General features: G+C 42.7%; 3 protein-coding genes and 1 long non-coding RNA gene across 7 annotated transcripts; 3 read left to right on the forward strand and 1 right to left on the reverse strand.

Annotated features, from left to right (window-relative positions):
- The first annotated feature begins 2,674 nt into the window (after positions 1 to 2,674).
- On the forward strand, positions 2,675 to 4,369 carry LOC115172421 (interleukin-17A). The gene is made up of 3 exons (XM_029729849.1): positions 2,675 to 2,823; positions 3,353 to 3,528; positions 3,924 to 4,369. The coding sequence occupies exons 1-3, from the start codon at positions 2,791 to 2,793 to the stop codon at positions 4,144 to 4,146; spliced, it is 432 nt and encodes a 143-aa protein (XP_029585709.1). The 5' UTR covers positions 2,675 to 2,790; the 3' UTR covers positions 4,147 to 4,369.
- Positions 4,370 to 5,497: 1,128 nt separating this feature from the next.
- On the forward strand, positions 5,498 to 6,997 carry LOC115172422 (membrane progestin receptor beta-like). The gene is made up of 4 exons (XM_029729850.1): positions 5,498 to 5,808; positions 6,006 to 6,244; positions 6,332 to 6,547; positions 6,652 to 6,997. The coding sequence occupies exons 1-4, from the start codon at positions 5,532 to 5,534 to the stop codon at positions 6,985 to 6,987; spliced, it is 1,068 nt and encodes a 355-aa protein (XP_029585710.1). The 5' UTR covers positions 5,498 to 5,531; the 3' UTR covers positions 6,988 to 6,997.
- Positions 6,998 to 12,664: 5,667 nt separating this feature from the next.
- Positions 12,665 to 25,844, forward strand: si:ch73-204p21.2 (uncharacterized). Of its 4 annotated transcripts, none has more exons than XM_029729854.1 (8): positions 12,665 to 12,816; positions 14,076 to 14,139; positions 16,109 to 16,256; positions 23,370 to 23,436; positions 23,691 to 23,760; positions 23,867 to 23,974; positions 24,088 to 24,177; positions 24,771 to 25,844. In XM_029729854.1, exons 3-8 carry the CDS (start codon positions 16,120 to 16,122, stop codon positions 25,652 to 25,654), a joined length of 1,356 nt encoding a protein of 451 aa, XP_029585714.1. In that variant the 5' UTR covers positions 12,665 to 12,816; positions 14,076 to 14,139; positions 16,109 to 16,119; the 3' UTR covers positions 25,655 to 25,844. The 4 variants fall into 4 exon arrangements, with proteins under 4 accessions (XP_029585714.1, XP_029585713.1, XP_029585715.1 ...); XM_029729853.1 differs by lacking the exon at positions 12,665 to 12,816 and adding an exon at positions 13,892 to 13,972; XM_029729855.1 differs by lacking the exon at positions 12,665 to 12,816 and adding an exon at positions 13,892 to 13,916.
- On the reverse strand, positions 15,998 to 18,877 carry LOC115172424 (uncharacterized). Its single transcript, XR_003871434.1, has 2 exons — positions 18,475 to 18,877; positions 15,998 to 16,247 (listed from the first exon to the last, which is right to left on the reverse strand). It is a non-coding gene; the product is annotated as an uncharacterized LOC115172424 (long non-coding RNA).
- Positions 25,845 to 26,939: the final 1,095 nt, after the last annotated feature.

The following is a 26,939-nucleotide window of genomic DNA, read 5'->3' on the forward strand; positions in this document are numbered from 1 at the left end:
TGCCCCCAGGTGGTACGCATCTGCCACGCTGATCCTCAACACGGGGGCCCCTCAGGGGTGAGTGCTCAGTCCCCTCCTGTACTCCCTGTTCACCCATGACTGCATGGCCAAGCACAACTCTAACACCATCATTAAGTTTGCCGACAACACAACAGTGGTATGCCTGATCCTCGACAACAATGAGACTTTAGGGAGGAAGTCAGAGACCTGGCAGTGTGGTGCCAGGATAACAACCTCTCCCTCAATGTGATCAAGACAAAGGAGATGATTGTGGACTACAGGAAAAGGAGGACCGAGCACGATCCCATTCTCATCGACGGGGCTGTAGTGGAGCAGGTTGAGAGCTTCAAGTTTGTTGGTGTCCACATCACCAACAAACTATCATGGTCCAATCAGGCCAAGACCGCCGTGAAGAGGGCATGACAACACCTATTCCCCCTCAGGAGACAAAAAGATTTGGCATGGGTCCTCAGATCCTCAAAAAGTTCTACAGCTGCACCATCGAGAGCATCCTGACTGATTGTATCACCGCCTGGTATGGCATCTGCTTGGCCTCCGACTGCAAGGCACTACAGAGGGTAGTGTGTATGACAGCAATGCATGCTTTGTTTTTTTCCCCCTGGCACTGTTTCCATATGCTAACATTTTAGCATTTGTGGCACAAATCCTATTCACGTCCTGGTACCGATATTAGCATTTATCCCACATCTTGTTCAAATCATCAACAGTTGAAGTCGGAAGTTTACATACACCTTAGCAAAATACATTTAAACTCAGTTTTCCATAATTCCTGACATTTTATCCAATTAAATTCCCTGTTTTAGGTCAGTTCGGATCACCACTTTATTTTAGAATGTGAAATGTCAGATTAATAGTAGAGAGAATGATTTATTTCAGCTTTTGTTTCTTTCATCATATTCCCAGTGGGTCAGAAGTTTACATACACTCAATGAGTATTTGGTAGCATTGCCTTTAAATTGTTTATCTTGTGTCAAACATTTCGGGTAGCCTTCCACAAGCTTCCCACAATAGGTTGGGTGAATTTTGGCTCATTCCTCCTGACAGAGCTTGAGTAATTCAGTCAGGTTTGAAAGGCCTCCTTGCTCGCACACACACTTTTTCAGTTCTGCCCACAAACTTTCTATAGGATTGAGGTCAGGGCTTTGTGATGGCCACTCAACTTTGTTGTCCTTGAGCCATTTTGCCACAATTTTGGAAGTATGCTTGGGGTCATTGTCCATTTGGAAGACCCATTTGCGACCAAGCTTTAATTTCCTGACTGATGTCTTGAGATGTTGCTTCAATATATCAACATAATTTTCCTTCCTGATTATGCCATCTATTTTGTGAAGTGCACCAGTCCCTCCTGCAGCAAAGTACCCCCACAACATGATGCTGCCACCCTAGTGCTTCACGGTTGGGATGGTGTTCTTCGTCTTGCAAGCCTCCCCCTTTTTCCTCCAAACATAAGGATGGTCATTATGGCCAAACACTTCTATTTTTGTTTCATCAGACCACAGGACATTTCTCCAAAAAGTACGATCTTTGTCCCCATGTGCAGTTACAAACCGTAGTCTGGCTTTTTTATGGCGGTTTTGGAGCAGTGGCTTCTTCCTTGTTGAGCAGCCTTTCAGGTTATGTCAATTATAGGACTATTTTTTACTGTGGATATAGATACTTTTGTACCTGTTTCCTCCAGCATCTTCACAAGGTCCTTTGCTGTTGATCTGGGATTAATTGCACTTTTCGCACCAAAGTACATTCATCTCTAGGAGACAGAACGCATCTCCTTCCTGAGCGGTATGATGGCTGCGTGGTCCTATGGTGTTTATACTTGCGTACTATTGTTTGTACAGATGAACGTGGTACCTTCAGGCATTTGGAAATTGCTCCCAAGGATGAACCAGACTTGTGGAGGTCTCCAATTTTTTATATTGATTTCTTTTGATTTTCCCATAATGTCAAGCAAAGAGGCACTGAGTTTGAAGGTAGGCCTTGAAATACATCCACAGGTACACCTCCAATTGACTCAAATTATGTCAAATTAGCCTATCAGAAGCTTCTAAAGCCATGACATCATTTTCTGGAATTTTCCAAACTGTTGAAATGCACAGTTAACTTAGTGTATGTGAACTTCTGACCCACTGGAATTGTGATAGTGATTATAAGTGAAATAATCTGTCTGTAAACAATTGTTGGAAAAATGACTTGTGTCATGCACAAAGTAGATGTCCTAACCGACTTGCCAAAACTATAGTTTGTTAACAATACATTTGTGGAGTGGTTGAAAAACGAGTTTTAATGACTCCAACCTAAGTGTATGTAAACTTCCGACTTCAACTGTATTAGTGACTAATGCTGATATTTGTACTAGGTCTCGAATGGGATTTGTGCCACAAATGCAAAAAAATTACCATATGGAAATAGTGCAGGGAAACCAAACCAAAGTATGAATTGCTGTCATACCCTGTCCATTGACTGCTTACAGCGTAAGGAAACCAATATCTAATTTTGTAATTTGGGTGAACTTTTACACCTTTTTGCGGGGTGTTTTGACACCGAAGGCGCCTGGAAGTAGATTTAGTGATAAGGCCAACTATTTCAGATCTGCAGAATCCCCCTTTGTTTCAATAGGTCTACAAACAGGTCAGGTCAGAGATATTATCAAATTTTTATCCGTTTTCCATATTACGTGCAGATTTTCCACTCAAGGCATTCAGATAAATACTTCACACCCGGAGGCAGAAGTTCGACATAAAGACGTGACGGATAGACAGACAGAGATCAGAGATGGAGCTCAAAAGCAACGTGTCGAAGTACCTGGTGAGTATAACAGTCAGCGAGTGATAAAGCTACTACTAATGTTTTTTTGTTATACTGAAATTTGGATGTAACAATTGATTACGTGTAACAGAAACTCTTATCGAGAGAAATTAAGGTTAATTCAAAGGCATATCCAAAGATGTTTCACCTACTCGGCTCAAGGATTCAAAATTGCAACCTTTCGGTTATTGGCCCAACACTCTTAACCACTAGGCTACTAGCTGCCTAATCAGGAGGACCATACATATACTTATTTGCCATACTTTTTTTGCCATGTACTTGTGATGTACTAATTAATTTATCTCATAAATGAAAAGCTCTTTGGCTGCATCATCTCAAATGTATTCATTAGTATAGTCACATCCGATTTGGACAATTTGGTTCATTTAATTGATCTAAATAAAAAAAATAGAACCGTTTCTGTCCAATGGTTTTTGTTTAGCCTGTTTGTGCTTACGTTTTAGCACTATTCATTTGTTAGATAACTTGTAATATATTTACTTGTATTTCCATCTCTTCCTATCCTCAGGTTGTGTGCTGTGTGTCTATGCTGCTGGGCCTGACCATGGCAAAAGGAAAGAAGGGGACAAAGGAGAGGTGTAACGAAACACTGATCATACCTTCAGACTACTACAAGGTTCCCACAGAGGAATCAGAGGGAAATGGGAACATTCACACACGCTCTCTGTCACCCTGGACCTGGAAGTGAGTACATTTACATAATATAGCAGACACTCTTATCCAGAGTGACTTACAGGAGCAATTAGGGTTAAGTGCCTTGCTCAAGGACACATTGGTAGATTTTTCACCTAGTCGGCTCAGGGATTTGAACCAGCAACTTTTCAGTTACTGGACCAATGCTCGTAACCGCTAGGCTACCTGCCACAAATTTACAATAACACACACACTAAAGTATTTGATACTGTACCTAAAGAAATCATTTTCAATTTTTTTTTACCTCGATCTGAGTTATGTAACTGTCTTACAATCTTAATACAAGCTCTATGTAAAGCCTGTGAAAACTATCCCTTCAAACAGTAATTAGTATGTTTAAATATTTGTTGTTGATTTATTTTCTTCTCTCTCTGTTTAATCTCTAGAACCACTACAGTGGAGAACCGTCTTCCTCAGACCATGTGGGAGGCCGAGTGCAGCTCTATGTACTGTGTCTACCCCACCAACAGCAGCCAGTTCGAGCAGAACTCTGTACCTATCTACCAGCAGGTCGTGGTACTCTACACTTCAGCCACCAGGAAGTGCTACAGCGCCTCTTTCCTGTCTGTGGCCGTGGGGTGCACCTGTGCCTGGGCAAGGACCTCTTGATGTAGCCTGCAGTACACTACATCTATGGCCTTACTTTGTTTGGTTATTAATTTAATTCAATGAAAAAGTAATGTATTTTAATTTAAAGCAACTAGGGAGGTCCAACATTTGTTAATCCAACTAAGCCAGAAGAATTGACTGTGAATAGTTGAGTAGAATTCAAGAAAAAGATCCCCGTTGACATATGTTCTATTTGAGCAATAAAAACATTTTTAAAACCCAACTGTCTTAGACTTTTTGAAATATATTATTTTTTGAAGTAGAATAGAATGTCCAGTCCATTCATCAGAATTGAAAAATCCGCAGTAGAAGTTACTAGGGAAATCTCACTACAATTTAAAGAATGTCTCATGGCTGATTATCCTCGTGGTCTGCAGTTTGTGTTTGGGAGGAAAATAAGCAGAATTGGAAACAAATTCTTACATTCATTAAGAAAAGGAGACTCATTGTTTTATTAAGCTGACTAAGAGCTATGAGGTAGAACATACCGTCTGTTACCCTTGTGTGTGTGTGTGTGTGTGTGTGTGTGTGTGTGTGTGTGTGTGTGTGTGAGTGTGTGTGTGTGTGTGTGTGTGTGTGTGTGTGTGTGTGTGTGTGTGTGTGTGTGTGTGTGTGTGTGTGTGTGAGTGTGTGAGTGTATGTGTGCATGTGTGTGTGTGAGAGAGAGAGAGAGAGAGATGGCCAAGCAAAATAGATCCGTGTAATGAGGGAATGATGTCTGGGATCGGTGGGAGTGAAATGTTGATACACATAAAGTTGCAGTCAGTAGTCAGAGGTGGGAGATTCCAGAAAGGGAGAGTTTCAGGTTAGTTCCTTTTTCCTTCTCTCACCTCTGTGGAATAGCAGCCTATACTTGTTATATATGTGTTAAAAGGGGGCATTCAAAGTTCTGTTTTATTAGGGTTTGTTTCTCCTACATCCAATTTTAACGTGTTTCATCAGGGCTTTCTGGTTTAGTTTATAGTAGACATCTAAAAGTATGGATTTTGCTAACTGTTATGCACAAGGTTGAGTTCCTGGTTTGTCTTTATGATGGTCACTGTGAGCATATGTAACCAGATTAGTCAGCAGCGTGTTGATGTTGATGTTAATTTGAAAGAGGAGCATTATATGGCAGAGGATACACCAGAGGCATGAGAAGTCTAGTAACATGTTTGTCCAATGACAGTTCTGTCTGTAAATGTACAAATCATGTACACCTCTTACTGTGTTACCAATTTTTTGGGCAAAGCACGCACCTCAACAACTTCTACCAAACTCAGTATGACAACACAGTTACCGACCTGCTGTCCTTTCCTCTACAGACAGACCTCACCTCACCTCAAACCTCCTCACAGGTGCCCCATTCTCCTTAACCCCTCATTCCCTCTGCCCCCAATCCCACCATGCCCAGTATATCTGTCTCCCTCCCCCTAAAACCCATGAGTTCCCTCTCCTCCTTCCTCTCCTCTCTGTCTTTACTCCCTCACACCGTCAGAGACACTGAGGTCCCCCTTCTCTTCCGTGAGCCGTACATCCTGTCTGGCTACCGGCCCGTGGGCCATTCCTGGAGCTTCTACTTCCTCAGCCTCTTCCAGATACACAATGAGACAATCAACGTGTGGAGCCACTTGCTGGCCGGAGTCTGCGTTGCGCTGAGGTTCTCTGTGTTTGCTTTGATGTGTGGAGGGGTACTTCAATACTTTTTGTGTAATTCAGTGTGTGTTAGGGTTAGATTTAGATGCATTTTTTATGTATGCATTTGTATGTGCGTATTTGTGTCCAAAATAATGCCACACAATTACTGCAGATTTAAACCTTGTATTTAAACCTCATCACCCTTCCTAAGGGTCTCGTGGGCCTGACCCTGAATGGACCAGACGGGCTGGGTCTTTATCTGGACCTGGCCTGTCTACCGCTGGTCTACTACGTCCTGTCTCTTCTGGCCTACTTGTGCTGCAGCGCTACAGCCCACCTGCTCCAGTCCCACTCCGAGCTGGCCCACTATGCCCTGTTCTTCCTGGACTATGTGGGAGTGGCTGTGTACCAGTATGGCTGTGCCCTGGCTCTATACTTCTACAGCTCTGATCCCGCATGGAGACGCAGTCGAGTAGGAGAGGTGGGGAATGAGTGAATGAGGGAGTGAATGAGTGAATAAATGAGTGGACAAAGGAACAAAGTTACGAACAAACCTCTCCTCTGTTAGGTGTTCCTCCCTGCAGCAGCTCTCCTGGCTTGGTTGTCCTGTGCCTGCTGCTGCTTTGCCAAACTCAGTTACCGCCACCCGTACCCACTCCATCGTAAGCTGTGCCAGGTCGTGCCAACCGGTCTGGCGTACCTGCTAGACAGCAGTCTTGTGGCACAAAGACTGTTCAGCAGGACCTGGGGAGACGACCCTGCTATGACCCTACACACAATACAGGTGAGCGAGAGGGAGAGAGAGGGGGAATGAGGGAGAAAGAGATTGAAAAGATTGAGGTTGGGGAGAGGTTTCTGCACAGTCTGACACTCTGATGTCACACACAGATGTTGCTGTTCCTCCTGGCAGCGTTCTTCTTCTGCTGTCCCATGCCTGAGCGTTTCTTTCCTGGGCACTGTGACATCATCGGCCATGGGCACCAGCTCTTCCACTTCCTCCTCTCCCTCTGCACGCTGACCCAACAGGAAGCTGTGTTTGAGGACTTCCTGTCCCGGCGGGCGTCCCTGACGAGGGAGTACGGGGAGTGCCGCCTACTGGTGGCAGCAGTGTCATTTCCTGTCCTGGTGTTCTGTAGCGTGCTGACAGCTGTGGTCATGAGGAGATTGGTGGAGAGGAGGCTGAGGAAGGAGGACAGATGGGGGGAGGAGGTAGAGAGAGGATAGAGAGTGGGAGAAAGAGAGATCTGGTGTTAGGTAGAAAGAAGGGGAAGAGAGGGTAAAAGGGGAAGGAGAGAGAGATTTGGGAATTGTAAGATGAATTCTTATACATTATAACGATGACTTGATATCTAGCTTTTATGGTTACTTATTTGTTTTGAACATAATTCACTGGTGATCATACGCTTATGTATGTTGTTGTCTCATTTGTAGTGTGCATCTTTGGCCATAGGGAGGCAGTGTCTACTGTCATTACTATCTCCTGCAGGGAGAGTTGTGATTTGTGAAGCAAACATGAACACTTTTACTCCAAGCACATTCATGCTGGGATTATGTTCCTATTGAGAAGCATTTCACAATTTCACGCTGTTTAGGTTCACACTATTTAGGTTCACTCTGTTTAGGTTCACACTATTTAGGTTCACTCTGTTTAGGTTCACGCTGTTTAGGTTCACACTGTTTAGGTTCACGCTGTTTAGGTTCACACTGTTTAGGTTCACGCTGTTTAGGTTCACGCTGTTTAGGTTCACTCTGTTTAGGTTCACGCTGTTTAGGTTCACACTATTTAGGTTCACACTATTTAGGTTCACTCTGTTTAGGTTCACGCTGTTTAGGTTCACACTGTTTAGGTTCACACTGTTTAGGTTCACGCTGTTTAGGTTCACTCTGTTTCAAACATCATTTTTCAAACAATAAACTAAACTTTCTGACACATGCATCTTTCAACAATGTGATCCTCAATACAGACACAAATACAGACACATATACAGGTTTAGTAAGCCATGGCCACTGCGAACACAAAGGACATTCATGCATGGGTGCATGAGTGACTGTGTGTCAGTGAAGATAAGGATATTTTTAGGTTAGACCCTGTTGCTACAGTATGTTTCAGTCAGCACCCTGGGGTGATGTCATGCTAAAACTCCTCTACAACATTCTCACTCCGCCTCAAACAACCAGCCCTGTATTCACCAAATAAATCCAATCAAATCAAATTGTATTAGTCGTGTACACATATTTAGCAGATGTTAATGCGTGTGTAGTGAAATGCTTGTGTTCCTAGCTCCAACAGTGCAGTAGTATCTAACAATACACAACAATTAGACACAAATCTAAAAAAGTAAATGAATGGAATTAAGAAATATAGAAAAATTAGGACGAGCAATCTCGAGGTCCGGAGTATATATATATATATATATATATATATATATATATATATATATATATATATATATATATATATGATGGGATGTCTGGACATTATGGACAGTATGTGGATAGAAAATATAGTATATCTGTAGAATATGTAGGACAGAATAGTATATGTACAGCAATAGTTAAATAGGATGGCCTCGACTAGAATGCAGTATATACATATGAAGTGAGTAAAACATTATGTAAACATTATTAAAGTGACCAGCGTTCCTTTATTAAAGTGACCAGTGTTAGATGTTTATGTACATAGGCAGCAGCCTCTAATGTACAGGGTTGAGTAACCGGGTTGCAAACGGCTAGTGACAGCGACTAAAGTTCAGGACAGGGTACTGGGCGGAAGCCAGCTAGTGGTAACTATTTAACAGCCTGATGGCCTTGAGATAGAAGCTGGTTTTCAGTCTCTCGGTCCCAGCTTTGATGCACCCGTACTGACCTCGCCTTTTGGATGGTAGCAGGGTGAACAGGCCGGGGCTTGAGTGGCTGAGGTCCTTGATTATCTTTTTGGCTCACATAATGACACTGAACCACTCACATAATGACACTAGACATTTACTGCTTTTAAACTAGTACTTACTTTACACTGCTGTAAGTACAGTGCAATAATACTTAAAGAGCTTGTTGCACTGTATTCAGAGTAATAATTACCCAGTAATAAGGACACACTAATGTAAGGGTTGAATGTAAAGTGTTACCTAAATTTACAATATCTGTGCAGGTCTTTACATATAAAACATACACTTAACCTAATAACTTGAGCTGTGATAGTTGTGATTCTGAAAGCTAGGCAGACATGCTAACACTTATCAGGGTGGGAGAGCGAGATAAAGCATGTCAGAATATGACAACCCAGCAAACCAAAGTTGGTTCTGTTCCCAGAAAGTTCCAAGAACATTTGTTAGGTTGCGAAAAATGTTCTCATAACACAAAAACTGTCCAGTCGTGCTGATGATTATTGAATGTTTGTATTAAACATTTGCCTGATGTTGCAAGAATGTTCCCAGATCACATTTAGCCTGTTCTTTAAAGTTTCCCAGAATGTTTCAATAGGTTGTGGGAACAGTCTGGTGGGAACATTGTGGGGACATCACAAAAAATATGTGAACAAAACACAAAAACAGTCCAGTTGTGCAGATGATTACATAATGTTTCTTTAAGGGGGCAAAAACATTCACTTGATGTTACAAGAATGTTCCCAGAACACATTTTTTTGATGTTCTTTAAAAGTTCCTAGACATTTCTTTAGGTTGTGGGAACATTGTGGAGTTCCCAAAATATGTTCCCAAAACACTACAACTGTCCAGTTGTGCTGACATTCAGATAATGTTTCCATCAGGGTGAAGAACACACTCCATTGATGTTGTACGAACGTTGACAGAACAGCCATTCTGAGTTCTTTAAAGGACCCCAGAATATTTCATTAGGTTGTGGGAACATTACAAGAGATAAGTTCCCAAAACACAAAATCTGTCCAGTTGTGATGACATTCTATGTTTCTTTCATGTGTTAGTGTTATCTTACTGTTAAGGAAGTTAGTTGTACAACAATCCATGTAGAAAAACATATGGCAATTATTTGCAAACATAGTTTGAACCTACTTTTTTTTATTTTACCCCTTTTTCTCCCCAAGTTAGTGGTATCTAATTGAACTTTACAGTCATCTCATCGCTGCAACTCCAGTACAGACTCAGGAGAGGCAAAGGCCTAGAGCCATGCGTCCTCTGAAACACAACCCAACCAAGTCACACTGCCCACTTAACCCAGAAGCAAGACACACCAATGTGTCAGAGGACACCCTGTACACCTGGTGACCATGTCAGCGTGCATGTGCCCACCACACCACACCACACGAGTCACTAGAGCACAATGACATCCCTGCCAGCCAAACCCTCCCCTAACCCGGACAACTCTGCACCGCCCCATGGGTCTCCCGGTTGCAGACAGCTGCAACAGAGCCTGGACTCGAACCAGGATCTCTAGCGGCACAGCTAGCAACTGCAATGCAGAGCCTTAGACCACTGCACCACTCGGGAGGCCCACATTTTTACCTACTTTGTTGATAGTTGCAAGCGGGGATAGAGCCTTCGAACTTTGGAGCGATATCCCTTGAGTTAGTCCACCGTGCCACGGGGATGGGACGCAACACAAAGCTGTTTACACCTTTACTCTGACTCCAGGATGTGGTCTTTGTCTTTGCTAAAGAGAGAATAACTAAATCTCGAAAAATACGTTATCTCTATTATTTTGTACTCTACCAATCTTCTTTATATACTGTAAACTTGGGATGTATTGACTTGTATTTAACCTACAAACTTGGTAGAGTAAGAAATAATAAAAGACACTTCTTTTTCTAGATTTAGTTATCCTCTCTTTTGGATAACCACATCCTAGAAGTCAGAGAAAAAGTGTAAACAGCTAAATATGTGTGTTAGTTCCATCCCAGTGGACCAGTGGATTCATTCCCAGGATAACACTTCAAAGCTCCCAGGTTTGATCTCCGCTTGCGGCTATCAACAGAATACAGTGAAACTACTGTATGTTTGTACAATAAATGTCAAATAAATTGTCATGTGATTCCAAGTAAGTGCCATATGTGTTTCTGCATGGATTGTTGTACAACTAACTTCCTCGACAGTAAGATAACACACGGAAAAATAAACCACCATGGACTGTTCAAAATGTCATTTTATCATTCTGGGAACATAGGAATAACATTCTGAGAACATTGAGGGAATGTTTTGTGCACCCTGATTCAAACATTGTAAGAATGTCATCACAACTGGACAGATTTTGTTTTTTGGAAACTTATCTCTTCCAATGTCACCACACTGTTCTTACAAACCTAATGATGTTTTGTGAACTTTCCTAATAACATACAAAATATGCTCTGTTAATATTTTTGCAACATCAGAGGAATATTTCAACCCTAATGCCAACATTGTATAATCATCAACACAACTGGTCAGTTTTTATGTTTTGGAAACATATCTCCTGTGACGTCCCCAATATTCTGGGAACCTGTAAAGGACAGACAAAATGTGTTCTGGGAACGTTCTTGCAACATCTGTCACGTCCTGACCAGTAGAAGGGGTCATTTGTCATTGTTGTACGGTCAGGGCGTGGCAGGGGGTGTTGTTTTTGTGTGTTTTGGGGTTGGTTTGTTTCATGGGGATTTGTTCTAGTTTTCATTTTCTATGTTCATTTTCTGTGTGGCCGAGTGTGGTTTCCAATCAGAGGCCGGTGTCTTTCGTTGTCTCTGATTGGAAGCCATACTTAGGCAGCCTGTTTTTTTCCTGTGGGTTGTGGGTGGTTGTTTTTCGTATAGTCTATGTTACCTTACGGAACTGTCGTGTGTCGTTTTGTTATTTTTTGTTTAAGTGTCCACGTTACTCTAATAAAAGAAGATGAGCACTCAAACACGCTGCGCTTTGGTCTGTCCACTTCGACGGTTATGACAACATCAGCTGAATGTTTATATGAACATTGTATGATCATCAGCACAACTGGATAGTTTTTAGTGTTATTAGAACATTCGGTGCTACATAATGAATCTTCTGGGAACATTCACAGAACCATTTTTGATTTGCTGTGTGGTCATATTAAGATCCTATACCTGGGTAGATGTCTCGGATGACATCTCCATTAATGTTACTGCAACGTTCCAATTATGTTTTCTCCGAAAAAAATGTAATTGAATCCAGACATGATTGCTGAATAATGTTAAGAGAATGTTATTGGAACTATCATGTCATAACGTCACACTATAACTTTATGAGAGCATTGTGGGAATATTCCTTGCTTGTTGTTATCAGTCTTTTTAATAACATTTCAATCAACATTAGCAGAACGTTCCCGTAATGTTTTCTATTGTTCTGACATTTTGTTGCAGCAGTATGACCTAAAAACATTACTAGTACATTGTGCTATTACATTACCTGAAAACCTACTGAGAAAGTATGAGGAATGTTCTGAAGTTATTAGCTCCAAACGTTGTGTAAAACATTTTAGTGAATGTAAGTGAATGTAAGGAGAACATTCCGAAGATATTTAATTGAAAACATTTTCTGAAGAAAAAAAACACATTTTGCTATCAAAAACATTCTTTGAATGGTTTAGGATGTTATCATCCTTATGTTAGATAAAACCGTGACTGGAACTGGGAATCTTAGCTAATATCCTGTGAATGTTTCCGTTTCCCTGTGGCTCAGTTGGTAGAGCATGGTGTGTGCAACGTCAGGGTTGTGGGTTTGATTCCCACGGGGGGCCAGTACAAAAAAAAGAAATGCATGAAATGAAATGTATGCATTCATTACTGTAAGTCGCTGTGGAGAAGAGTGTCTGCTAAATGATGTAAATGTAAAAATGTATGTGTGTCACATTGAGTGAGAAAGAGAGAGAGAGAAAGAAAGAGGTGGGGAGAGAGAGAATGAGGAAGTAAAGTTCCAAAGTTACTTGCTGCTTAATGCTAACAGAGATCAGTGACAAGATAACAGAGAGTGAGACAGCGACAGAGGGAGAAAGGTGGTGGCTGTGGTGTACCATATTGACATGGTACATTTGTGTGAGAAGGTGTTACCGTCTGTGACAAGGTCAGCTGTCCGACCCTGCAAAATACTTTACTTTGTGAGTACTTATTTATTTTCACCTGTGTGTGTGTGTGTGTGTGTGTGTGTGTGTGTGTGTGTGTGTGTGTGTGTGTGTGTGTGTGTGTGCTTGTGGGCTTTGCACGAATACTGTATATACTCCATGAATACTGTATATGCCTGTTTGCATTTTTAAACTCCTCACGCTGTCATACACAATATCTACCATCTGCTAAGTGTTTATCGTCTCTTTTCTCTCCTTCAATTTATTGTGGCCTTTCTCTTCTCCTTTCTCTCTTTACCTCTATCATCTCAGTGGCACACACAGCTGGGGTCACAACACACTATGCACCACCGATCAAGGGTTAACCATCAGTTGGGGGCTTCTGTGCACTGCTAAAATAGCTGCCAGTTTGTTATCATTGTATACTAATCCCTTGTCACAGTATTGTACAAGAACAACAAAAACGGCTTGATCCCAATTCCCAGACCACAATACACACAAAAAAACAACACAACAAGAGTCTTTCAAAGGAGAGAGAAAGAAAGAGGGAGAAAGATAGTGTGTGCTTCAGTATTAAAGCCTTCAACACCTGTACAGTGAAAGTCATTAATGACCATATAACACAAACATAGCAGCACTGTTCGTACTTGCCCTTTGTCCTTGCCCTCTGTCCTGTGTGTTCAAGGCTGTCAATGAATAAACTGCAGAATGTAGAAACTTCAATTTCCACTTTTATTAACAACCCATTTGCCGTAGGCTACAGTCTAAGTCTTAGGCGGCAGGGGAAACCTGTTCATTGGCACTGTTCTTAGAGTGAGTTTTCAGGTGTGGTCAAAACAACCTGTTCCTACGTGCAAGCATACACTGTGTGTGTGTGTGTGAATGTGTGTTTGTACATTAGCATTACAGTATTTGCTCATGGGTTACCTGAAACAAAAAGTTACATTTCAAAATATCATTTGAATAGTTTGAACAACGTGTAGGCCGCATCAAGTACAGAGTGAGCAGTAGAATTAGCACATGCATTTTTATGAGCACAGGCTTGTATCAAAATGCTTTTCAATCACCAGCCCATTATGATTGGCTCAAGTCAACGCGTCATTGATTGGCAGTGGCAGTGAGACCTCTCCAAACAGGTGAAAGTGTTTCAGAGAACACAGAATGGAACTAACATGAAGTCATACTTAAAATGGTAGAATAGAATTCGAAACATTGTTAATGACATCAGTTATCAGATGTTTTAAATGTAAATTAAAAGCCTGTGTATTTTTCTTTCTGCTATTTGACACTTACAGGATGTTGACAGATGGCATTTGATTGGATTATAACAGTCAAGACGTTATCCCTGTGAATCACAAGGTAAGTCCTTTTATTATATGAAATACTGTTTCATATTCAATATGTAACAAGCTATCTGTAGAAGCCATATACTGAATGAACATGTCATATCATGATGTCCTTTGGGTGGTGGGTCATTCTTGATACACACGGGAAACTGTTCAGTGTAAAAACCCAGGTGCGTTACGGTTCTTGACACACAAACCAGTGTGCCTGCCCCTACTACCATACCCCGTTCAAAAGCACTTCAATCTTTTGTCTTGCCTATTCACCCTCTGAATGGCAGACATACACAATCCATGTCTCAATTGTCTCAAGGCTTTAAACCTCTCTGGGGTATGTGGGACTAGCGTCCCACTCGCCAACAGCCAGTGAAATAGCAGGGCGCCAAATTCAAAACAACAAAAATCTCATAATTCAAATTTCTCAAACATACAAGTATTATACACCATTTTAAAGATAAACTTCTCGTTAATCCAAACACAGTGTCCGATTTCAAAAAGGCTTTACGGCGAAAGCATACCATTAGATTATGTTAGGACAGCACCTAGACAAGAAAAACCACACAGCCATTTTCCAAGCAAGGAGAGGTGTCACAAAAACCAGAAATACAGCTAAAATTAATCACTAACCTTTGACGATCTTCTTCAGATGACACTCCCAGGACTCAATGTTACATAATACATGTATGTTTTGCTCGATAAAGTTCATATTTATATACAAAACCCCCATCTTACATTGGCGTGTAACGTTCAGAAATGTTTTGCCTCCAAAACCGCCGGTGAATGAGCACATCAATTTACAGACATACTCATCATAAACGTTGATAAAATATACAAGTGTTATGCATAGAATTAAAGATAAACTTCTCCTTAATGCAACTGCTGTGTCAGATTTCAAAAAAGCTTTACACAAGGTGTGTCAGTCTATCTACGTCATGGAAAGAGCAGGTGTTCCTAATGTTTTGTACACACAGTTTATGTCGGTTTTCTTTCGTTTCACTGTTTCTATTTCAATGTTTTACTTTTCTTAGAATGTTTCGCACACTTGTTGATAATTCGGTATTTAAGTGCAGTAAGTGATTCATTAATTAACAGTAATTAAGTAAGAGCAGCCTCTCAGAGAAAAGGACTTTTCCTATCACCAGTAAGTGATGTATTTGATGTGGTCAGGGAGTGAGTCATATGTGACAGAGTTACATTGTTGTCTCTGCTCTCTGCATTCATAATTACAGGTTTGTTTGTTAAATTGCATCCCAGCTATCTTCAGTGTCAGAGTTATCTTATTTGTGCTATAATTCTGTCTGTCTGTCTGTCTGTCTGTCTGTCTGTCTGTCTGTCTGTCTGTCTGTCTGTCTGTCTGTCTGTCTGTCTGTCTGTCTGTCTGTCTGTCTGTCTGTCTGTCTGTCTGTCTGTCTGTCTGTCTGTCTGTCTGTCTGTCTGTCTGTCTGTCTGTGCATGTGTGCATTATTCTTATAGGCACATTTTTGATAAATATCGGTGATCAATACTGCCAGCAATAGAAATCCCTCACTGTTTTGCATAAGATAGGAGCAACGTTTTTGCTAACTTACCATCTACTGTAAGGGTATAACCAGATCCCCTCACCCTCAAGTGGATAAGCAAGCAGCCTACACTTCCTTAAGTAGACATGGGTGCAGGCAGGGCTGGGAATATACAAAGAGTTCAATACTATACTGTAATAATATGTGCATACATGAACCCTCTTGAATTGTCTTTCAATGAGTAAGTAGATTAATCCTCTCAGTGCACAAATGTGTGCTATGCTTTGTTTTGTCAACTTCTCTTTGATCACGTAACCATAAAAGTACAAACTGACACCATCAATCACAACTATGCACAAACTAAACACTCCTTTCAGTAGATGAGCCAACGCTTTTATTTCACCCAAGCACACTCAAAAGCATGTATGCACCCACAAACTCTCTCTCTTTCTCTCCACCTCTCTCACTTGCTGTTTCCCCTTACAGCAACAGTTGCCATGGCGCCAGTGGGAGAGGTCATGGGGTCATGGGCAGTGTCAGTGTCGAAATCATTCTCTCCAGAGGTCATTGTTTTCTCTCTGCTCTTCCTCCTCCTCTCCATCATCCTCCTCGCCCTCTGCACTATCTGTGGAAGGTCAGTGATAGATTCACTTAATAACATTCTTATTTTGTTCCATTAGAGAAAGCATTTGACGCAGATGGAGGATCTTAATTTAATCACCCTGTAGCAGGATAACTTTACTGCAATGCATGAAATGTAAAACGTGTAGTGTATTTCAGCTTTAAAAATGCTTCTGAAGTTTGTAATTTTCACTTAGAAATTTCAGACTTGTTTTTCCCTTATGAAATATGTATAGACTCCTACAAACATGTAAATTCATTATAATCCACTTAATAATTCACAATTCCTATAGCAGCAGGATTTTTCTCCTGCTGCAGCAAACTGGCTCAAATCAAGATGCTACATATGTATGAGTATTGTACATGACCCTATATGGCATGCTTACAGGAATGAGGTGTAGGTAAATGTATGAATGAAATGTGCATGGAGCTCAGTGCTCCAGGCTACAACTAGTTCATCCCTCCATACAGTACACCACAGCCTCAGGTTAAAATTCCAACTCTTTCTGAGATTCTAGAAGACTTTGTCCCATCAACTGGGGCTAAGGAGAGAGTGGTTTTACATCTAAACCATGACTAGAAAAGTATTGTGCCTGTTGTATATGTAGGAATACTCACAGTGGCCACGGATTACAGGTAACATCTGCATCGAGCTAAAGGCTAGAGCTGCCACTTTCGAGAGCGTGAGACTAATCCGGACGCTTATAAGAAATCCCGCTATGCCCTCAGACGAACCATCAAGCAAGCAAAGCGTCAATACAGGATTAAGATTGAATCCTACTACACCGGCTCTGACGCTCGTCAGATGTGGCAGGGCTTGAAAACTATTATGGACTACAATGGGAAACCCAGACTCGAGCTGCCCAGTGACGCGAGCCTACCAGACGAGCTAAATGCCTTTTATACTGGCTTCGAGGCAAGCAACACTGAAGCATGCACGAGAGCACTAGCTGTTCTGGCTGACTGTGTGACGCTCTCAGTAGCCAATGTGAACAAATCCTCTAAACAGATCAACATTCACAAAGCCGCTGAGCCAGACCAATTACCAGGACGTGTACTTAAAGTATGCGCGGATCAATTGTCAAGTGTCTACACTGCTATTTTCAACCTCTCCCTGACCGAGTCTGTAATACATACATGTTTCAAGCAGACCATCATAGTCCCTGTGCCCAAGGAAGTGAAGGTAACCTGCCTAAATGATTACCGCCCTGTGGCACTCACGTCGGTAGCCATGAAGTGCTTTGAAAGGCTGATCATGGCTCACATCAACAGCATCCTCCCGGACACTCAACAGCTTCTGCCCACAAGCCATAAGACTGCTGAACAATTCATAAAATCGTCACCGGACAATTTACATTGACCCCCCCTTCCTTTTGTACACTGCTGCTACTCGCTGTTTGTTTGTTACCTATGCATAGTCACTTCGCCCCTACCTGCATGATTACCTTATTTGGCCTGTACCCCCGCACACTGACTCGGTACCGGTGCCCTATGTATATAGCCTCGTTATTGTTATTCTTATTGTGTTACTTTTTATTATTACTTTTTATTTTAGTCTACTTGGTAAATATTTTCTTCTTCTTGAACTGCACTGTTGGTTAAGGGCTTGTATGTAAGCATTTCACGTAAAGTCTACACTTGCTGTATTCGGCGCATGTGACAAATAAAGTTTGATTTGATTTTGATTTGAGTGTACTTATGGATCATTATCAATGTATGCTTGATCAATGTCATGATACTCTACACCTGAGACATTGTCTTTGAATGTCGAATTGTCTTTTGTCTTGTAGATAATCGTAAACCAAAATATGTCTATCTCAAACGCACGCATGCACACACACACATGCACTCGCACACGCACACGTACCCACACACACACATCAACACACATTCCAGACAGACAGAACGTTCAGGTTTGGTGGCTTCGGGAATTCCTGTGGTATGAGGCATAGGACTCTCTCTTCCCCTCTCTCTACATTACGAAACGACACACTTCAAATAACGTACATAATGTATAGTCCGACTCCACCGGTGAATGACTCAGATACTTCACTCTGTTTATCTTTCTTTTCCGAGCAAGAGAGAGAATATACATACTTTTGTTAGGTTCTGAACAAAGAGTAAAAACTCAAACGGATGACTAGAAAAAGCTTAAACCAAGTTTATTCACCCACTAGGTGCTTCATCTGCAGACACAACATACAAGTCACACAAGCATATGCAGTACTTACAGCTAGGAGTCCCCTCCTTGTATGTCCAAGATAAACACTCCTTTTCTGTTGTTTGGCAGAAACTCGGTCGGTTACTCTTACTGGTATTGTCATGGCCCTGCCCAAGTCTAGGACCCTCTTGGGCGTGGAATTGTGTATGAGATAGGACTTTGATCAGATGGTCTTTGAGGTGGGCCCCTTTGGCCCCCCTCCCAGCAGTGTCTTCTCTGCAACTGTTGACCTTAAAGGCTTCCCAAGTGGCACAGCGGCATAAGGCGTCACTACAGCCCTGGGTTCAATCCCAGGCTGTGTCACAGCTGGCTGTGACCGGGAGACCCATGAGGCGGCGCACAATTGGCCCAGCGTCGTCAGGGTTAGGGGAGGGTTTAGCCGGCCTGGATTTCCATGTCCCATTATGCTCTAGCGACTCCTTGTGGCAGCTGGATGTTGTTTCCTCTTACATATTGGTTAAGAGAGCAGTGCTGCTTGGCAGGGTAATGTTTTGGAGGACGCATGGCTCTTGACCTTCGTCTCGCCCGAGTCCGAGTTCAAGTAAAATAAATCAATGTAGGCTACAGCAGAACACACATATGAGAATATATACAGTTGAAGTCGAAAGTTTGCGTACACTTTAGCCAAATACATTTAAACTCAGTTTTTCACAATTCCTGACATTTAATCCTTCTTCAAATCCCTGTCTTAGGTCAGTTGGGATCACCACTTTATTTTAAGAATGTGAAATGTCAGAATAATAGTAGAGAGAATGATTTATTTCAGCTTTTATTTCTTTCATCACATTCCCAGTGGGTCAGAAGTTTACATACACTCAATTAGTATTTGGTAGCATTGCCTTTAAATTGTTTAACTTGGGTAAAACGTTTTGGGTAGCCTTCCACAAGCTTCCCACAATAAGTTGGGTGAATTTTGGCCCATTCCTCCTGACAGAGCTGGTGTAACTGAGTCAGATTTGTAGGCCTCCTTGCGCGCACATGCTTGATTTAATACTGATCGCTTTTATTAGAATGTCTACAGTGTGAACAGTGACATAATTAATAAATCATGCCATGAGAGCTACCAGATCTGGGCAATAGGTGCCGGCACAAACAAAGTCAAATCTGAGAGGTGCCATGTTCCGGCAGGATCCAGCTCAAATTAAGCACTGGACAAGACTGTAACTACCACTTGGATATCACGAAATTGGTGAGAAAAAGGAGTAAAAATACAAATATAAAACATAATAATAAACTGTTGTCCTTATCTCGAGTTGAGTTCCAGGTCCCTCATTGTCCTGGTTGTCCTCATTGCCCTCATTGTCCTGGTCCAACAGGCCTGCCTGTTGGAACTGAGACTAGACTGTTACTCTTTTCCTCCTTCCTTAGAAATATTAATATTCAGCAATAACATGGTTGAACAGAATATTAACTTTGTCTCACTCAGTAACTTACATACCATACACAAAGTTCCTATTCACCCTTCATTGACCCCCAACATACACAAAACATAATGGCGCCGACGGAGATGACAGCATCTCAACTAGCTCTTAGGAAACTTTGCAGTATTTTGTTTTTAATGTATTATTTTTGACATTATTAGCTCAGGAAATGTTTTGAGTCATTACATACAGCTGGGAATAACTATTGGATATTTGAGCGACGGTAACTCACTAGAACTAGCAGCATTACGACCAGGAATACGACTTCCCTGGAGCAGATACTTTGTTCACTCTCCCCAGAGCAATTGAACTTATTCCAGAGGCCAACCAAAAACATCGCCTGTGGAGGAGAGGCACTCAAGGCAGCCTGCTGGTTTGATTTACCCACCGCTTCCAAGTATATTACTTGCTAATGCAAGGATTTCTTTCCAGAGAGACATCGGGGCCTGTAACATACTTTGTTTCACGGAAATATGGCTCTCTCAGGATACTCTGTCGGAGGCAGTAAAGCCAACAGGATTCTCAGTACATTGTGCAGACAGGAATAAATATCTCTCTGGGAAGCAGATGGGCGGAGGGGTGTGTTTCATGATTAACGACTCATGGTGTAATTATAGGAACATACAGGATCTCAAGTCATTTTGTTCACCCAACCTTGAATACCTCACAATCAAATGCCGACCATATTATCTCCCCCATGATAATTCTCCTCCGTCATTACCACGGACGTTTACATCACTCCTCAAGCTGATACCATGACAGCCGTCAAAGAACTTCACTGGACTTTATGCAAACTGGAAACCACATATCCTGAGGCTGCATTTATTGTAGCTCGGAATTTTAACAAAGCAAATTTGAGGACTAGGCTGCCGAAGTTCTATCAACATATCGACTGTACTACTTGCCCTGCTAAGACTCTCGACCATTGCTATTCAAACTTCCGGAATGCTTACAAGGCCCTCCCCCACCCTCCTTTCGGCAAATCTGACCATGACTCCATCTTGCTCCTGCCTTCCCATAGGCAGGAACTCAAACAGGAAGTACCCGTGCTAAGAACTATTCAACGTTGGTCTGAGCAATCGGAATCCACGCTTCATGATTGTTTTGATCACGTGGACTGGGATATGTTCCGGGTAGCTTGCAAAAATAATCTAGACGCATAGACGGATACGATGACTGAGTTTATAAGGAAGTGTATAGGAGATGTAGTACCCACTGTGACTATTAAAACCTACCCTAACCAGAGACCGGCGTCTTGCTTCCGGACAGGCTAAACAAATTCTTTGCACGCTTTGAGGATAACACAGTGCCACCGTTGCGGCCCGCTACCAAGGACTGTGGGCTCTCCTTCTCTGTGGCCGACGTGAGTAAAACATTTAAACGTTTTAACCCTCACAAGGCTAACGGCCCAGACGGCATTCCTAGCCGCATCTTCAAAGCATGCGCAGACGAGCTGGCTGGTGTGTTTACGGGCATATTCAATCTTTCCCTATCCCAGTCTGCTGTCCCCACATGCTTCAAGATGGCCACCATTGTTCCTGTACCCAAGAAGGCAACGGTAACTGAACTTATCGCCCGCAGCACTCACCTCTGTCATTATGAAGTGCTTTCAGAGACTACACAAGGATCATATCACCTCTCCCTTACCTGCCACCCTAGACCTACTTTAATTTGCTTACCGCCCCAATTGATCCACAGACGATGCAATCGCCATCACTCTGCACACTGCCCTATCCCATCAGGACGAGAGGAATATCTATGTAAAAATGCTGTTTATTGACTATAGCTCAGCATTCAACACCATAGTGCCCTCCAAGCTCATCATTAAGCTTGAGGCCCTGGGTCTGAACACTGCCCTGTGCAACTGGGTCCTGGACTTCCTGACGGGCCGCCCCCAGGTGGTGAAGGCAGGAAACATAACCTCCACTCTGCTGATCCTCAACACTGGGGCCCCACAAGGGTGCGTGCTCAGCCCCCTCCTGTACTCCCTGTTCACCCATGACTGTGTGGCCAACCACGCCTCCAACTCAATCATCAAGTTTGCAGATGACACAACAGTAGTGGGCTTGATTACCAATGATGACAAGACAGCCTACAGGGAGGAGGTGAGGGCTCTGGGAGTGTGGTGCCTGGAAAACAACCTCTCACTCAACGTCAACAAAACAAAGGAGATGATCGTGGACTTCAGGAAACAGCAGAGGGTGCACCCTCTTATCTACATCGACGGGACCGCAGTGGAGAAGGTGGAAAGCTTCAAGTTCAGACAGTGTGGTGAAGATGCAACAGAGCCTCTTCAACCTCAGGAGGCTAAAGAAATTTGGCTTGTCACCTAAAACCCTCACAAACTTTTACAGATGCACAATTGAAAGCATGCTGTGAGGCTGTATCACCACCTGGTACGGCAACTGCACCACCCGCAACCGCAAGGCTCTCCAGAGGGTGGTGCGTTCTGCCCAATGCATTACCAGGGACAAACTACCTGCCCTGCAGGACACATACACCCGAGCCACTGCCTGTTCACCCCGATATCATCCAGAAGGCGAGGTCAGTACAGGTGCATCAAAGCTGGGACCGAGAGACTGAAAAACAGCTTCTATATCAATGCCATCAGACTGTTAAACAGCCATAACTAGCACATTAGAGGCTGCTGCCTATAGGCTTAGACTAGAAATCACTGGCCACTTTAAGGAATGGAACATTAGTCACTTTAATAATGTTTACATATCTGGCATTGCTCATCTCATATGTATATACTGTTTTCTATACTTCTATGGTATCTTAGTCACTTAATAATGTTTACATATCTTGCATTGCTCATCTCATATGTATATACTGTATTCTATACTATTCTACTGTATCTTAGTCCATTCTGCTCTGACATCGCTCGTCCATATATGTATATAGTCTTAATTAATTCCTACTTAGATTTGTGTCTATTGGGTATATGTTGTGTAATTTGTTAGATATTACTTGTTAGATATTACAGCACTGTCAGAGCAAGAAGCGCAAATATTTCGCTATACCCACCATAAACATCTGTTAATAACGTGTATGTGACCAATAAAATGTGATTTGTTTTGACATATACATTTTTTATATGTGTAAAGTAATCAATAGGTTGAAGTATGGTAACATGAATAAGTATATTTCAAGCCAGAATCAAACACCTTCAAACAGTGATTTGATAGCACCAATGTGTGAGTGCAAAAGTTCAAACACAGACTAATATATCATGAACACACCTTAAATACAGGTCTGTTATCAGCAAATAATCACTTTATATACTGTTTAGAGATACTGTTGCTGATATGCATTAGTTAATGGTGAACCACATTTATTGTTTGTGCACTTGATTCTAAAAGTAAATCATTTTTCATGCATTGTTGAATATTGGGGAGTGCACCAAATTCTTTGAAATTCTGTAAGCATCAGTAGATATCTGTTGTATTTGTTCGGATTCTCTAGTTTGTGTTGTGTTCCACAGGCAATCCTTTGAGCTCCAGGACGGTGGTGGGGAGGTGGAGAGAACCCAGTCACGGCTGATGAGAGTGGTGAGAGACAAGACAAGCAACAACAATGACGACAGCTATGTCCTGACCAGGGTTACACAGAAGTCAGTAAGAGAGGAGGCAGGGAGATACGGAGGATGGGAGGAAGCAAGGAAGGTGTAGAAGGGATCAAAGGGTTGAAGAGAGAAGGGAGGGAGGGATGCGGTGGATGGAATCCTTTTGAGAGTACTTTGTCCTGAGACCAATGACAGCGAAATTATGAACCCAGAATACTGTGATGTGTTTTTGATTGACAGGTAAAGTTGGAGGACACCCTGGCCGCCAGGGAGAACCCCATGATCAATGACATCAGAAAAAACGAGAGAGGTGGGAAACCAAACTCTGTGTTTCAGCCGTAAGCGAGGCTACCTCTAGATCTGCCAGAAGGGTTGTCTTATCGTATGTGTTCTGTTTTCATCTCCTCCCTGGTTAGATTTCAGTCCCATACCTGAAGACAGTGTCCCAGAGCAGCTTCCTGCTGAGCAGGATGGCATCAGGCTCAATCCCTGGAGGAGCCACAGGGTGGCACCAGATCAGCAAGGTACTGCCTTCATCACTCTCTCTGTATCTCCCTACGCATTTCTCCCATGTGTCTTTCACACAAGTGTGGTGGGTAGTGGGTGAGTATTACAGGTGTGTTTTGATGTCCTGCAGGTGATTCTCTAGGTGCCTTGCAGATTGCCAACGGAACCCCTGTGGCCATGATGACTATATCTCCTTCCCCTCCCACCACTGTCGACATCGGTAGGCTACGTCAAATCACCCATGTGCACTTCTCAAACTATCAATCAATCAAATCAAATGTATTTATAAAGTCCTTTTTACATCAGTCGATGTCACAAAGTGCTATACAGGAACCCAGCCTAAACCCCCAAACAGCAAGCAATGTAGGTGTAGAAGCACGGTGGCTAGGAAAAAAAGGCAGGAACCTAGGAAGAAACCCAGAGAGGAACCAGGCTCTGAGGGGTGGCCAGTCCTCTTCTGGCTGTGCCGGGTGGATATTATAACAGTACATGGCCAAGGTGTTCAAACGTTCATAGATGACCAGCATGGTCAAATAATAGTAATCACAGGGGTTGTAGAGGGTGCAACAGGTCAGCACCTCAGGAGTAAATGTCAGTTGGCTTTTCATAGCCGATCATTCAGAGTTAGAGACAGCAGGTGCGGTAGAGAGAGAGAGAGTCGAAAACAGCAGGTCCGGGACAAGGTAGCACATCCGGTGAATGGGTCAGGGTTCCATAGCCACAGGCAGAAACTAATGGGGCTCAATCTCTCTTTGGCTAAGCTTCAGGTTAAGTGACTCTCCTCTATTATTTACTTATTTTCTCACCTTGTAGGTGACCTGAGGGACGTCCTGAACTTCACACCCGAGCTCCACTCTATACCAGCCCCTATATCCGTGGTGGAAGATGACAGCCCCCTCGTGTCCGTACCCCCACCTGTCTCTTCAGGGAACACCCTGGACACACCCATCATGAATGTTCTTCACACCCTGGTGCTGGATGCCCCCATCGTGGATTCCCCCATCATGCACAGCTTTGCATCTGTGGATGTCCCCATTGTGAACAGCCTTGAACCTGTCGATATCCCCATTGTGAATGACACTGACCCCCTCAATATCCCCATCGTGAACGACCTTGATCTCCTGGAGGCCCCTGCAGAATTCAGCTCCAACTTTATCGCTCAGCTTGAAGAAGAGGGTCAGGTGGAGGGTAAGGACCAGAGGCCTTTCCTGGGGGTCCGACCCAAGCACACCTATGAGATTTTTGGGGAGCTCACTCCTGATGAACCCTCTGTGGAAGTGGACCTGATAACCCCAGGCTATCAAACCATAGCTGAACTGGTCCACGAATCAACCACACAGCCTGACAATGACACAACCATGGTCACAATGCCATCAGACCTGGCAAGCCCAGACTATGAGATCATAGCTGAACTGGTCCAGCAATTGAGCGCAACCACACTGCCTGACAATGAGCCAATAAAAACTACAGGCACAGACCCGGGGGAGGGGCTTGACCTGACAAGCCCTCTCTCATTGGTGGAGGAGGTAGAGGATGGTTTGAGTGACAGGGGGTGGAATCCAATGTACGCCAGGGTGAGCAGGAAGCTTAGTAAGTGCCCTACCCCACCCCCTGTGCCTCCGCCAGAGGACGAGGAAGAGGAAGAGGAGGAATCTTTACCTCCATTACCGGAAAGAAGTGGAGAGATGGAGGAATGATCATCGTAGAATATCCCTTCAGACTTTTAAAAAGCACTGCAAATTTGTGTTATGTACTCAATGCTATTTGTATTTATATGCAGTGCATTCAGAAAGTATTCAGACCCCTTGACTTTTTCAACATTTTGTTATGTTACAGCTTTATTTTAAAATGGATTAAATTGTTTTTTTCCCCTCATCAATCTACACACAATACCCCATAATGACAAAGCAAAATCAGGTTTGTAGAAATGCTTGTAAATGTATTAAAAATAAAAAACGGAGATATCACATTTACATAAGTCTTCAGACCCTTTACTTAGTACTTTGTTGAAGCACCTTTGGCAGCAATTACAGCCTCAAGTCTTCTTGGGTATGAAGCTACAAGCTTGGCACACCTGTATTTGGGAAGTTCCTACGATTATTTTCTGCAGATCCTCTCAAGCTCTGTCAGGTTAGATTGGGAGTATCGCTGCACAGCTATTTTCAGGACTCTCCAGAGATGTTCGATCGGGTTCAAGTCCGGGCTCTGGCTGGGCCACTCAAGGACATTCAGAGACTTGTCCCGGAGCCACTCCTGCGTTGTCTTGGCTGTGTGCTTAGGATCGTTGTCCTGTTGGAAGGTGAACCTTTGCCCCAGTCTGAGGTCCTGACTAGTCTCCGATCCTGACTAGTCTCCCAGTCCCTGCAGCTGAAAAACATCCCCACAATATGATGCTGCCACCACCATGCTTCACCATAGGGATGGTGCTGGGTTTCCTCCAGACGTGATGCTTGGCATTCAGGCCAAAGAGTTCAATCTTGGTTTCATCAGACCAGAGAATCTCTATAGTCACGCCCTGACTATAGAGAGCCTTTTTTTTCTCTATTTTGGTTAGGTCGGGGTGTGACTAGGGTGGGTGATCTAGTATGTTTATGTCTATGTTGGCCTGGTATGGTTCCCAATCAGAGGCAGCTGTTTATCGTTGTCTCTGATTGGGGATCATATTTAGGCAGCTATTTCCCTACTGTGCTTTGAGTTAGTGCATGTAGCATCTCTGAAGTCACGGTTTGTTGTTTCTTCATTTGTTTTGTTCAAAGTTTCACTTAATAAAATATGTGGAACTCAGAGCACGCTGCGCCTTGGTCCGTCTCTCCACACAGCTATGACAGGTGCATTCTTAATAAATCATGCATGTATATTAATACATTAAATTAACATCAACACAATATAATAGCCATAGCTAGTTTATTTATTTATTCAAAGCTTTCCATGTGAGAGGTATAATAAATCATTTAAATGTTTTTTTATTTTATTTAACTAGGC

Source organism: Salmo trutta, chromosome 33 (assembly GCF_901001165.1).
Source record: "Salmo trutta chromosome 33, fSalTru1.1, whole genome shotgun sequence".
Lineage (NCBI taxonomy): Eukaryota > Metazoa > Chordata > Actinopteri > Salmoniformes > Salmonidae > Salmo > Salmo trutta.

What these genes read in the sequence shown, in the direction of transcription:
- LOC115172421 (XM_029729849.1), top strand. Translation starts at nt 2,791, where the DNA reads ATGGAGCTCAAAAGCAACGTGTCGAAGTACCTG. An exon ending in GCAACGTGTCGAAGTACCTG is followed by an intron (nt 2,824 to 3,352) that starts GTGAGTATAACA and finishes TCCTATCCTCAG; the next exon opens with GTTGTGTGCTGTGTGTCTAT. An exon ending in CTGTCACCCTGGACCTGGAA is followed by an intron (nt 3,529 to 3,923) that starts GTGAGTACATTT and finishes TTTAATCTCTAG; the next exon opens with AACCACTACAGTGGAGAACC.
- LOC115172422 (XM_029729850.1), top strand. Translation starts at nt 5,532, where the DNA reads ATGCCCAGTATATCTGTCTCCCTCCCCCTAAAACCCATGAGTTCCCTC. An exon ending in CTCTGTGTTTGCTTTGATGT is followed by an intron (nt 5,809 to 6,005) that starts GTGGAGGGGTAC and finishes TGAATGGACCAG; the next exon opens with ACGGGCTGGGTCTTTATCTG. An exon ending in GACGCAGTCGAGTAGGAGAG is followed by an intron (nt 6,245 to 6,331) that starts GTGGGGAATGAG and finishes CTCCTCTGTTAG; the next exon opens with GTGTTCCTCCCTGCAGCAGC.
- si:ch73-204p21.2 (XM_029729851.1), top strand. Translation starts at nt 16,003, where the DNA reads ATGAGCCAACGCTTTTATTTCACCCAAGCACACTCAAAAGCATGTATG. An exon ending in CTCTGCACTATCTGTGGAAG is followed by an intron (nt 16,257 to 23,369) that starts GTCAGTGATAGA and finishes TGTGTTCCACAG; the next exon opens with GCAATCCTTTGAGCTCCAGG. An exon ending in GGTGGCACCAGATCAGCAAG is followed by an intron (nt 23,975 to 24,087) that starts GTACTGCCTTCA and finishes GATGTCCTGCAG; the next exon opens with GTGATTCTCTAGGTGCCTTG.